Source organism: Mesocricetus auratus, unplaced genomic scaffold (genome assembly GCF_017639785.1).
Source record: "Mesocricetus auratus isolate SY011 unplaced genomic scaffold, BCM_Maur_2.0 Super-Scaffold_100004, whole genome shotgun sequence".
NCBI lineage: Eukaryota > Metazoa > Chordata > Mammalia > Rodentia > Cricetidae > Mesocricetus > Mesocricetus auratus.
In genome coordinates, this window is record NW_024429189.1 from 43246634 (window position 1) to 43259067 (window position 12434).

The 12434-nt window shown below is 49.3% G+C and overlaps 2 protein-coding genes across 2 annotated transcripts; both read left to right on the plus strand.

The window, feature by feature from the left end:
* Positions 1-4150: 4150 nt before the first annotated feature.
* On the plus strand, positions 4151-6060 carry Hoxd13 (homeobox D13). The gene is made up of 2 exons (XM_005065143.3): positions 4151-4919; positions 5702-6060. Exons 1-2 carry the CDS (start codon positions 4151-4153, stop codon positions 5950-5952), a joined length of 1020 nt encoding a protein of 339 aa, XP_005065200.1. The 3' UTR covers positions 5953-6060.
* Positions 6061-10819: 4759 nt separating this feature from the next.
* Hoxd12 (homeobox D12) lies at positions 10820-11761 on the plus strand. Its single transcript, XM_005065142.2, has 2 exons — positions 10820-11387; positions 11523-11761. Exons 1-2 carry the CDS (start codon positions 10820-10822, stop codon positions 11759-11761), a joined length of 807 nt encoding a protein of 268 aa, XP_005065199.1.
* Positions 11762-12434: the final 673 nt, after the last annotated feature.

Consider the following 12434-nt stretch of genomic DNA (forward strand, 5'->3'; position numbering starts at 1 on the left):
TTTGGACTCACCTCTGACAGTAAGCATTTAACCAGTTAGAAGAGTGTTGCTATAAACTCACACTTTCAAAATGTGAGACAAAACAGCAAATTGCAATCCTCATTTTTGTTTAGAAAGAAAGGAGGAAATTATTCGGTCCTCCAGCTCTGGTCCTATCTTTCCATAGCCTCCTCCCCAATAAAGCTTAGTATTTCTTTGGAAGGGAAGGCTGCCCCTGTTTCCTATCATCCAAGGTGAGGAGTTCTCACCTGCTCAAAAAAGGGCATGCTGTCCTGTGAGAGGCAACCTTGGAATTTTAAAGAATCACACGGTATATGGAAACGGTCTTTGTTGTTGCATGAGATTTTCCTTTAATAGAGGTTAATTTTGTTGCTAAACCCAAAAGGATTCCACCTCGAAATATAGATAGATAATGCCCCAAACATAAGATTCCATTTTCTGACTATTAGTTACTAAACCCCCTTTCTACACCAGACTTTGCTGTTGTTGTTGTTTGGGTCTTAATTCATACTTTGTTTGTTTGTTCTTTTGGTGTTTTTCTTTCTCCAGCCTGAGTGAAGTTGGTTATTAGCTGGAGAGGGAAAATAAGTCCCAGAGCCAGCAGACAGACATGGTTAAGAACACAAAGCAGCCAGTTCTACTCAACTGAAGCTTTTGCTTCCAAATTGGGACTTTTTCCACTGAATCTTTGGCTTCTCAAAAGTTAATTAACAGGGTATCCTGTATTTCCTGGTTGTGACCATCAAGGTAAATACTTTCAAAGGAATCTCCCACAACACCATTCTGACAGGACCCTGCTGTCATCCTGGTTGTAACAGGCAGCAATTATGTGGTTAAGTGAGCTCATTGCTATCTTGGCAAGTAGGACACTTCAACTCACGTAAACGCTAGCCTGTATCCATCCCCAGACAGATCTTGTAAGATCTACAAGAAAGAACAGAGGATATGACTCTAGCACTGATTCAATTCTCTAAAGGGATTCTCAAAATTCCCTCTTCAGAGGGGAAAAAGGAGCAAGAGAAGGAGAGAGAGGAGTGCAGGTGTACTTTGAGCAATGGAGGACATCGTGGGTTTTTTCACCAAAATCAGGAAACATCAAAAAAAATCACACAACAGTGGGTAAGTATTTGGAGAATCTTTATCATTGCAAAACTCTTTTGCTTAACAAAACCTGTTTCTTTTGTTAAGATTTCACTGTGATATACCCTGTGCTCTTGGGCATCTGAAGAAAATGATTATAAGCCTGACATAGTGGCCCATGCCTGTAATCCCACCCCTTTGGAATTTGAGCTAGTATGGGTTTCAGAGTGTGTCTGTTTCTCAAATTTTAGAGGAGAAAAAGGGAGGGGTTACAGTGAAATTTCAACTTGAATGCAATCTGGACACAAGATACACAAGCTAAATGAAAGCATTTCTTCCCATTCAACCTCAATCCTCTCCATACCTGCCTATCATCTTGTAAGCCTATGGGTCTTATTAGCTCATATATAAGGCAATCCTGGCATTGCCCAGTAGTAAACCTCAGCACCATGGCCCAATAGCAGTAACTTCCCTGGGGTGCTGGGACTTAGGGCTCTACCTACGGGGCCTCTTGGAGCACTAACCTGCTCCTCCTACATGCCTAAGATTCAACTTTGTTGAAGTCACAGAGAAACCAGGGATAGTAAAGGCCAAATGCATTAATCAAAACTTCCTTCATTTCTGAATAACCTTTGAAATCAGCAGAGGAACCCCAAGTTCTACAAGGGCACCACTGAGCCATATTGAGAGTTTTCAACCTGAGCATTAATCTCAAGTCCCCTCCCAGTCAAGTACAACTTATTTTTTTTCCGCTTGAAAAAGTAAACCAAGGTTAATGTGTGAACTGGAATCACAGAACGTGACAAATTCTTGTTTTGTGTTTTACTTTTATTTTCTTTGTTTCAAATATATAATGTTTAATGTGTTAGTCTGATAAAAAATATGGTACTAAAGGTCAGAGAGCACAAATCCACTAAAAGACTGGATTTTAGGGAACCACAAGTTTGTTGGTTCCAGTTATTTCTGTTTATTTTGTTTTGTTTTTTAAAATATTTCAGCAAGTGTTTGAACCATGGCGGGGGAGCTCCCATGTTGTTCTCTTTCTGGGTAACAGAAAGGAAAACCAGGGAAAGTAAAACATCTCATTGTTAATCTTTTTCGAAAACTTAGCAACTTCACTACCTGCCCCTTTAAAATGCAACCCAGCTACCGCTGCTAACTTTTGCCGGCTCTCAAGTAATCAAAATTATCCCGATCAACAAATGGCTATTCATCACATTCTACAAAGCCCCGGAGAGACTCTTCTCACTTGAATTTGACCATGAACCTGTCTAGGACTTTTAAAAATCAAACAAATTTTCTTACCTCTCTCTTCTAGTACCTCTCTCATAACTTTCCCCCCTTTATTTGAGCCTTTTATGGTTACTGTGTTTTTTTGTGTCAACACTCTCAACGCCATCAGCCCACCCTGCAAGGCCAGACCAGACCAGGCCCAGGAAGAACTTACTCGCTCTTTCTCCACTTTCTTCTTTCTCAGAGCCTATTTTCGATCAGAGGGCAACGGTGCTGGGTGACAAGCTGGCCTCGGAACCACAGGTTTAGAGGAGTGGTTTTCTTAAGAGATAAACTGGCTCACTTGGAGGCTCTTACACTCACCCAGCACTCCTGACTCACCAAGTCTAGTATCGCTCCCAGGACATCTAGATTCAACTCGGGCCACACAGGGAGGGGCGACCCATAAATTGCTAAAATCTCAGGATAGCTATGCTGGGACTCTGGGACAGAAGAAAGACTAGAGCTGTCATATCTAATACTCTAGAAGATATACAGCCAAAACTGGAGATTTGCTCCTCGGGTGCTGCCTCAAGAGTCTACCCTATCCCTGTGAAGTCGGACCTAGACGTTCTGGATGGCTTCTATCACCAGCCCCGACTTTACTTTGGGTGGGGGGAGGTTATTCTTTTAACTTGGCACACTCAATTCTCCGCAGTTGGCAGCCTGGAAAAGGAAGCGAAACAAAGGTCCCCGGGAAAGTGAAGTTTTCAATTAATTGGTATGAGTAACGGGCGGGGGTGGGTGGGTGGTGGCTGCAAAATGCTAGAGGCCAGTAGGTTGTGGGCACGGCGCAGAAGATTCGTGGCGGTCTGCTGAGTGGCTTTCTCCTCCCGCTCTCGTCAAGGAGTCTCTCTGCCGCTCCGGGAAGAAGCAAGCCAGACAGTGACTCCCGTGATGAGAGAAGAAAAGTTGTGCACTGACTGTCAAGCTTTCCGCTCTGGGGTGAGTCGTAAGTCTCTGATGCGCCCCAGGGGTGTTTCGAGAGTATTTTGTGGGCCAGTGATGTCTGTATAGGAAGGATCTGCTCCGACTGATTGGACTATGTGTAGAATGTTTTTTACCCGTTAGGTATGTTCAAGGTAAGAAAAATGAGCTGTCTCGAACTTGAGGTGTAGAAGAAGAACAAGGAAAGACTGAACAGCAGGTTTTTAAAAACAAACAAACAAAAAAAAAAACCCAGGATTGCTCTGTTTCATCACTCTGACCACCTCTGTCCTTCATCATTTTGGTGTGCAGCTCGAAGCTGAAGAGAGGTGGCAAAAACAGCGGTCGCAGAGACGAGGTGCAGGCCTCAGCGCCCGCCTTGCAGACAGGCCTGAGATGGGCCGTCGCGCAATCAATTCGAGGGGGTGGCTGCCGAGCAAACTCCTGGGTCTGGGGTGGGGGCGGGAATGGGAGGTGGGCCTCCCAAAGGACTGAGGAGAGGTGGGGGCCCGGTGGGTGGATCCAGCCAGACCCCGGCTGGGAGCCAGGCTCGCCCGCGCCCCCACCCCCACGTGGCCCTGAGCAGCCAATGGCACGGTCCCCGGCCGGCGCCCTCGGGGCGGGAGGCGGCCCCCCGACCGGCCCAGGCCCCCTCCCAACCTGAACTTCGTTTTTATAAACGTCCCGCGATGAGCTAACCTGTTGGAGGGCGGGCGGGCAGGAGGCGGGAGGCTCGCAGAGGGAGAGAGGACGGGAGGGAGAGGGCGGGAGCGAGCGCGGCGCGGAGCTCAGCGAGGAGGGAGGAGGCGCGGCGCGCCATGGTGTCCTGCGCAGGGCCGAGGCCGGGGCCTGGGCCGGGCCGGGCCGGGCCATGAGTCGCTCGGGGACTTGGGACATGGACGGGCTGCGGGCGGACGGCGGGGCCGCTGGGGCGGCGCCGGCCTCCTCCTCGTCGTCTGTGGCGGCGCCGGGTCAGTGTCGCGGCTTCCTGTCGGCGCCGGTGTTCGCGGGGACACATTCCGGACGCGCGGCGGCGGCTGCGGCGGCAGCGGCTGCAGCGGCGGCAGCGGCCTCCAGTTTCGCGTACCCGGGGACCTCTGAGCGCACAGGCTCCTCGTCGTCGTCGTCATCCTCGGCCGTGATCGCCACTCGCCCCGAGGCTCCGGTGGCTAAAGAGTGCCCCGCGCCAGCGGCCGCCGCGACCGCTGCAGCACCCCCGGGCGCTCCGGCGCTAGGTTATGGCTACCACTTCGGCAACGGCTACTACAGCTGCCGCATGTCGCACGGCGTGGGCTTACAGCAGAACGCTCTCAAATCGTCGCCGCATGCCTCTCTCGGAGGTTTCCCGGTGGAGAAGTACATGGACGTGTCGGGCCTGGCGAGTAGCAGCGTACCGACCAACGAGGTGCCCGCGCGAGCCAAGGAGGTGTCCTTCTACCAGGGCTACACAAGTCCCTATCAGCACGTGCCTGGGTATATCGACATGGTGTCCACTTTTGGATCCGGGGAGCCTCGGCACGAGGCATACATCTCCATGGAGGGCTACCAGTCCTGGACGCTAGCCAACGGGTGGAACAGCCAGGTGTACTGTGCCAAGGACCAGCCACAGGGGTCCCATTTTTGGAAGTCATCCTTCCCAGGTAGGAGCACTGTAGAAAAGAGAAGAACACGCGGGGAGGGGGGGGAGAAGAGCCCCTACTTGGGAGTAGTTACTTAGGCTCCCTGTCTGACCAGGCTTAACACGCTAGAAAAGTTTGTCTAGTTTCTGTAATCTGTAACTTCCCCCATTAAAACAGCCTCTGCAAACTTGTTTCCTTCCCCGCGCAGCAAGGTGCTTTTACCCACTAAAGTTCAAGATCTGAGTTACTTTTGCTTCTCTCTCCCTCCCTCCCCTCTCTCCCTCTCCCTTTCTCACTCTCCTAACTAAAGAGGCTTCTTTCCTAAAAGGTGTCAGAGTTGGGCCCCCACTTTAGCAAGTGGGGTTCCAATGACTACTAAAGCTTCGTAGAGCCCATAAATTCCCCAAACACAGGAACAGAAATTAAAGCTTGAGCTTGAGTAAAAGATCTGTGTGTGTGTGTGTGTGTGTGTGTGTGTGTGTGTGTGTGATGTATGCAACTGCCCTTATGAGCTTTCCCCAATAAGCAGACCATAAAATCCCAGGCTTGTTAAAATGCCGGTTTGAAAAACCGTGATGATCCATCAAATTAGCTTTTGTCTTGAAGTGCAAATAGTCTTTCTTTAATAATGTGTAAATAATATGTCTCTGTAAATAATAATAAAGTATAAACAATCTCGTTTTCTTTATTCTCTACCGCAGTCTAGTACTGATGCATACACAGATACATTCGCATTACACAGTTCGAAACTTGGGTGCCCCAAGTATCTCAATCTAATTTTCCCATGCTGTTGTTTGTGCCAGGGGACGTGGCTTTAAATCAGCCGGACATGTGTGTCTACCGACGGGGAAGGAAGAAAAGGGTACCTTACACCAAACTGCAGCTCAAAGAACTGGAGAACGAGTATGCCATTAACAAGTTCATTAACAAGGACAAGAGGCGGCGGATCTCGGCTGCCACGAACCTATCCGAGAGACAAGTAACCATTTGGTTTCAGAATCGAAGAGTGAAGGACAAGAAAATCGTCTCCAAGCTCAAAGATACAGTCTCCTGATATGGGCCAGGACAGTTTAAATGCTTTCAGTTGTCTCCAAAAACACCGTTGGAAAGACTTGAAAATGTATTTAATTTCCCCCTTCCCTGCCTAGGATGGCAAGCATTGTGAAACTTTTCTTTTTTTCTCTCAACTTTTATCTGGCTCTAAAACTTTTTGATGCCCAATTTGTCTTTGTAATTCCCCTTCTTTCTTGCTTATTATTGGTTTTGTTCTTGTCTAGGTTTGTTTTTAGAATTTTTTAAACATTATTTTTCCCTCCAGGCCAGTATAAAAAAAAAACTTGAAGTATTTTCCAATAGTCCCCCAAAATGAATTTCAGAAGTGCCTGTTGGATTTAGAGATTATTTTTTAACAGGACTTTATATGTAATTCCAGTACTGACTATGCTCATAATCTATTAGGCCAGAATTGTTTTCAGCCATTCATACCCTGTGATTGTGTAACTGAATCATTAGCTCTCAGAAGTTTCCCTAAAGCAAGTGGAAACAGCTCTAGGTACTCAATGACTTAGGATCACTGGGAGAGACTGAAACTTGGAGGTTGAAGGCACAAGATGGCTTTGGAAGCAGCTACCTAATTAATATTGAAATGAAGACAATCTTCCCTATATTTGGCAATCTCGTTTTCTATTTTGTGTGTTTGTAGCATGCCTCGTAGCTGTAATCTTTTAATCTGGAAACAGTATGTCCTCATGAATGCCTTCATTTCTTCAACTCTAGATGCAGCTATTTAAATACCTACAATTGGCAGAGTGACTCCTAGATGTCATAAATTTACCCCTTTCCTTGGGTCTGTGGGAATTGGAGCTGAGACCATATCCTCAGTCACTGGAAAGAGATGGAGCCAATGTGGCCATGGGGGGGGGGGGACTTCTACCCTGAACCTAATGAAGAAGTTAATTGTCTGAACGAATGGGCCTCTCAGAGCTTCAAAACATCAAACACGTTTTTAAAATATGGAGCTCTAAGGACCAAGAGGAAAAAAGACACTTCTGAAAGCGATGCAAGCTACTTTCAAAACGTTGCATATTCATGCGACTGAGATTATTTTTGTAGATGCAATGTGTGTGAGCAGTGCTTCGAGCATTTAAAAATCACTTTTTACTCCTAGGGAGATATAAATAAAAAGAACTCTCTGTTTCCACTGAGTCTTCATACATTATGGTTTTCAAGGTTGCAAAGTCTCTAGAAACTGTTATTTATTATAAAGCTTTGCTCTCCTCAGCATCTGTAGATGAAGGAAACAACATCAGCTCTGGTCTCTGAAACTTCCATGTGCTATTTCTGCCCACCTCCCTCTGACACAAATAGTGATGTTTTTAAAATGAGGATATTATTTGTGATGTCTAAAATGATCATTTTTTAATCAGACCAACTCATTAAAAATCAATAAATTTTATTTCTTTCAATATTATCAACTTATTTAGCAAATTTTTGTTTATTCTCTAATCAATGAGAATGTGGGAACTTGGGTAAGGACAAACTCACTAGGACATTTGGGACCTGGAAGCAGGTCCGTTATAAATATATCTTCACCAAGAAGATCCAGTAATGAGAGAAAGCCGTATATCCATATTTGGCAACCAAAAGAGAAACATTTCAGACACCCATACTGCAGGCAGCAATTGACAACTGAAACCACTATTCTATACCCTAGAAACTATACACAAGTTTTAAGCATCAGGAACGTCTTTTTTTTTTTTTAAGTTCTCTGTGCCATCAATGGCCGCGAAAACGCGGGGCTCCTTGTTGTTAGCTACTACTACAATCTAGCATGAGCTATCTTCCTGATGAGCAAGTTAGCTAAACAGATTTCTAAAAGCTCCCACAGTATGTGAACTCTTGTGGTAGGGTGGCTCTTTTAGGGCAATGGGGGGAAACTCTGGGGCATAAAGTTGGGATGTACTTTCGTTTTCTCTGGTCCAATTTGCCTTGTTTCACATTTTACTGCGAATTGCAGGGGCCAACTTCATTTATAGAGGGGGAGATACTGGCAGAGAGAGACAAGTATAGACACAGAATACAGTTCAATCTGTGAAGAACAACCCCTGAAAAAGGGGGCCACATCATCCCGGAGGTCACACTTCAGGAAGCATCACCTAATATCTTCGTTATTTTGCTCACAAGATGTGCTTCATCAAAAAAGCGGGCCTTAGTTTTCTTTCAACCACCGTCCACCCTGTCCCCTCGTTTCTTTTTTGCAGGTTCTAGTCTCCCAGGCCACACTTCATCTCCCAGGTCCATTTCTCAGGTTTCCTATATTGGGCAGAGGGAATTGCCTCGAGGTTTTCCTTTCATCTGCAGTGGCACGTCAGTTTCGCTGAGCCTAAGAGAAATAGGGTTTGCTGAAGATTAAAACTGCACTCAAATGCTCTCTGGTGGTATTTGGATTGATGGCTAAATGAGGAACAGATGAAGGCTTTGTTATTTATATGTGTGCCTTTTATATTCGGGATTGCGGGAGGAGGCGGAGAGCAGGGGGTAAGTGGCTGAGGCCCTGGAAGCAAGGCCCGTGGGGAGCCCGGAAGGCCAAGGCAGTTTAGAGAAAGACTTTTCCTTCAGTAAGAGGCTGAGAGCTGCTCAGAAACTTGGCATATTATTAGCAGTTGGGGTGGGGACCAAGATCGGCAGACGATTCGTGACTCAAGAGGTGAAAAAGGCGTTGGGGCAGAGGCTGAAGGTCAAACAAAAAACGCGGCCACAGGCTCACTCCCGTCGGGTCCCTGGGCTCCGCTGTCTGGGTCAGCTGCTACAATCCGGGCTCTCCGAGACTGTCCCTAGCGCCTTGGCAGCGGGCCATGACCGCAAGCGCTGGCGACCCCAAGCCCGCCCCACCGCCCTTCACTGTTGATCTTGACCGTGCGGCAGCGCCTCTCCAGGCATGGAGCACGCTCGCCATCTCCTGGGCATTAGGCGGCATTGGCAGAGTTTGTCATTCGGGGCTTTGGTCAGATGCCTTTTTACCGTATTCCCAGTCAAGCCTTCTTTCCTCCCTGCACCTTCCCTTGGGGTCTCCAACTTCTCGAAAAGAACTTTTGTCTACCAGAGGAGAAAAAGAAGAAAGAGAAGGAGGAGGAGAAGAGAGACAGACAGACAGACAGACAGACACACACACACACACACACACACACACACAGAGAGAGAGAGAGAGAGAGAGAGAGAGAGAGAGAGAGAGAGAGAGAGAGAGTCTAGTTGTTCCTATTTTTTTCCTGTTTTACCACACAGTCCTTTTATGTATGTAGATCTGAGAGGAAAAGAACTCTAGGGCAGCCAGAGTATAAAAGTCTAAAGATGCACTCTAACAACTGTAACTACCCAGGAATCACTATACATGGGCAGAGGCGCTGAAGGCTCTGGGAATCCTAAAACCGAAATTTCAGGACTAGGGATCTCCAGTAGAGAAAGGAGAATTCTTCAGAATAATGGAAACTATAGGATACCTAAGGCTCGGATTCTCCTGGGCCTCTAAAAAATGGAGGTGAAACTTATGCCTTTTCCCACCTCCCAGGAAAGAACAGAGAGTGGAGAGCTTGTTCCAGTGCCTGAGATGGAGGAAACTCTAGTAGTGCCCCTGGAGTCCTAGACTTCCCCGCCCCCACCCTACCGCCCCCCACCCCACCCCCGCGCGCCCCGGAGCCGGAGGAAGGGGCTGATTGCGTCCTGAGAGCCTCCCAATTGGTCGCCATAACTCACACAATAAAGTCTCAGCGAGGTGGTCAGCCTTGCCCTCCGGCGGCGCCTGTGTGGTCTCTTTGCCAGAGCTGGGGGCCTAACCAATTCCAGCTTGGCTCAGGGACCGTGGGTCCTGCTGGAGGCTAGCGCGGGCGTCCATCCCACAGACTGGGGGGGGGGGAGAACCAAAACTCTTAGTCCCTCTGGAGTTCCGAGAGGGGCCTGCCTCAGGGATTAAGCATACTACTGCATCCAAGGAGCAGCTACTCTTCCTGCTTCCCTGTCTGCCCAGCCAGTGAACCCGCAGCCTCCCGCGCGCCTGGGGGCACCAGCACAAGGAAGCTAGCTAGCTGGCTGCCGGGATATCTAGGAGTTCTGGCTTATAAGGAGTAGTGCCCAGGGTGAATCCAGGAGATAAAAAGGAATGTAGCTTTTGCCCAAGATTGGCTCCTGGAACTGCTGAATTACTTTGAGGGGCGGGGAGGGGCTGGATAACAACACTACGAACATAGCTCCTGGGAACAAACATTGGCAATGGAGTGAGGGATCCTTAGGTGCCACACTTGAGCAGTTTGTGTCACCTTCGCCATTGTTTCATCAACCTCTTGTATTGTCTGTGGGCCTGGGACTCCAGGTTCATGCGGTGAATGCCTCCTTGCTGCCAAGCGTCTTGGGCAGAGGCCTCCTCTACGAAAGGGATTGGTGGGTTGGCCTCGGAGTCACACTGCTCAGATCCAGCGGCTGTCCGTGGCCCTGCCAGACCTTCTGCAATCAAGCTCAGAGGTACCCTTACTGGAAAAATGTATGAATTGCAACTTAAAGTTGATACAGGCAGCTGGAGGGAAATGAGGTGGCAAGACCAACCCAGGTCAGAAGAACTCCCAAGAGACACTTGGACAAAGGTACCCTCAGCCACCGGCTTCTGAAGCAGGCCTGGAAACTCTCAAGGACTTCGCCTTTCCTCAACAGGATTTGGTTCTGCTGGGAGCCTACTTCTTAGCCGTCCAACTTTGCGGGTGTTATCATAATACCCTGAAGGGGGGTGGGGACGGGTCGGGGGATGTAGGCGGTGCTGAAATGACCGGCTTTGAAGAACCTGCAGACGAAGTTTCGTCCAATCCTCTGAGCCGGTCCTCTTATTCCGGGTTGTAACTAAATACTGTTGCGAGCACAGCGGAGGCCCTTTGTTGGAGATGTGTGAGCGCAGTCTCTACAGAGCTGGCTATGTGGGCTCGATTCTGAATTTGCAGTCACCCGACTCTTTCTACTTTTCCAACCTGCGGCCCAATGGCAGCCAGTTGGCCGCGCTTCCCCCCATTTCGTACCCTCGCGGTGCGCTGCCCTGGGCCGCTACTCCTGCCTCGTGCACCCCTGCTCAGCCTGCCACCGCCTCTGCCTTTGGAGGCTTCTCTCAACCCTACTTGACCGGCTCTGGGCCTCTTGGCCTGCAGTCTCCAAGCTCCAAGGACGGACCCGAAGAACAGGTCAAGTTCTATACTCCTGATGCTACCACCGGATCTGAAGAACGCAGCCGAACTAGGCCACCTTTCGCCCCCGAGTCTAGCTTGGCTCACTCGGTTCTCAAAGGCACCAAATATGACTACGCGAGTGTGGGCCGGGCCGTTCCAGGCTCCGCAACCCTGCTCCAAGGGGCCCCCTGCACCTCCAGCTTCAAGGAAGACACCAAAGGCCCGCTCAACTTGAATATGGCAGTGCAAGTGGCCGGGGTGGCCTCTTGCCTGCGATCTTCGCTGCCCGACGGTAACCGGTGCCCATGCTCCCCAAGCCAGTTTGGGCAGGGATGGGAGGTGGGAGGAGAATCGCCAGCAGTGGCAAACCTCTGTGGGGCGGGAAATTAATTTGAGCGGGCTGACATGAGTTGGGGCTCTGTTTCAGGCCTGCCGTGGGGGGCAGCCCCGGGGAGGGCCCGCAAGAAGAGGAAACCGTACACAAAGCAGCAGATTGCGGAGCTGGAAAACGAATTCCTGGTCAATGAATTCATCAACCGGCAGAAGCGGAAGGAATTGTCCAACAGGCTGAACCTCAGCGACCAGCAGGTCAAAATCTGGTTCCAGAACCGGCGTATGAAGAAGAAGCGTGTTGTGCAGCGCGAGCAGGCACTGGCTCTCTATTAGCTGCTCACCCAGACGGCTGCTGTGCCAAGGCTGCCCTTTTGGACCTAGGCCTAGCCGTGGAGGAGGTGCTGGGGCCCGGGATTTTCCTCCCGCTCCTCCGCTGGTCCTGGGTATCCTCGGCTCAGTTGAAGTCCAAAATCCAGGGGGAGATTTGGAGATGAGGCCAGTAGGACCCCTTCGCCTTCAGCTGTCTTTGAGACCCTCCTAAGAGGTGTTCAGGAATTGCAATCTAACGCTGGCTTTAAGCATTCTGTGGGGCTTGGGGTCACCTGCCCTTGTTGTCTTCCTTGTTTATATCCAGGGCTCTCCATTGGATCATTGTGTCTGGGTTTTTCAGTTTCCAACCTGTTCGTGTTCGTTTTCTTTCTCTATTCAGCTCTTTCTACATTTAACAGGAGCTGGCTAGAGCTCCGAGTAGAAGCGAGTGTAGGCAGGCCCTGAGACCCATCGCAGTGCAAAGGGCTGAGGATGACTCCAGCCTCTTGGCAGCGGAGGCCTTTTGTGACAAAGCGGATCTCCTCTCTGGAGGAAGGGAAGGCCTTGATTTCACCACAACCCCCATCTACCCTAAAGGATTTGGGGTGGAGAAAGGGATACCTTGGAAGCTCAGCTCTTCCTGCTGGGTAGAATATGCTGGAAGGTTTCTTTCTCAGAGGTAGGAGAAAGAAACTGG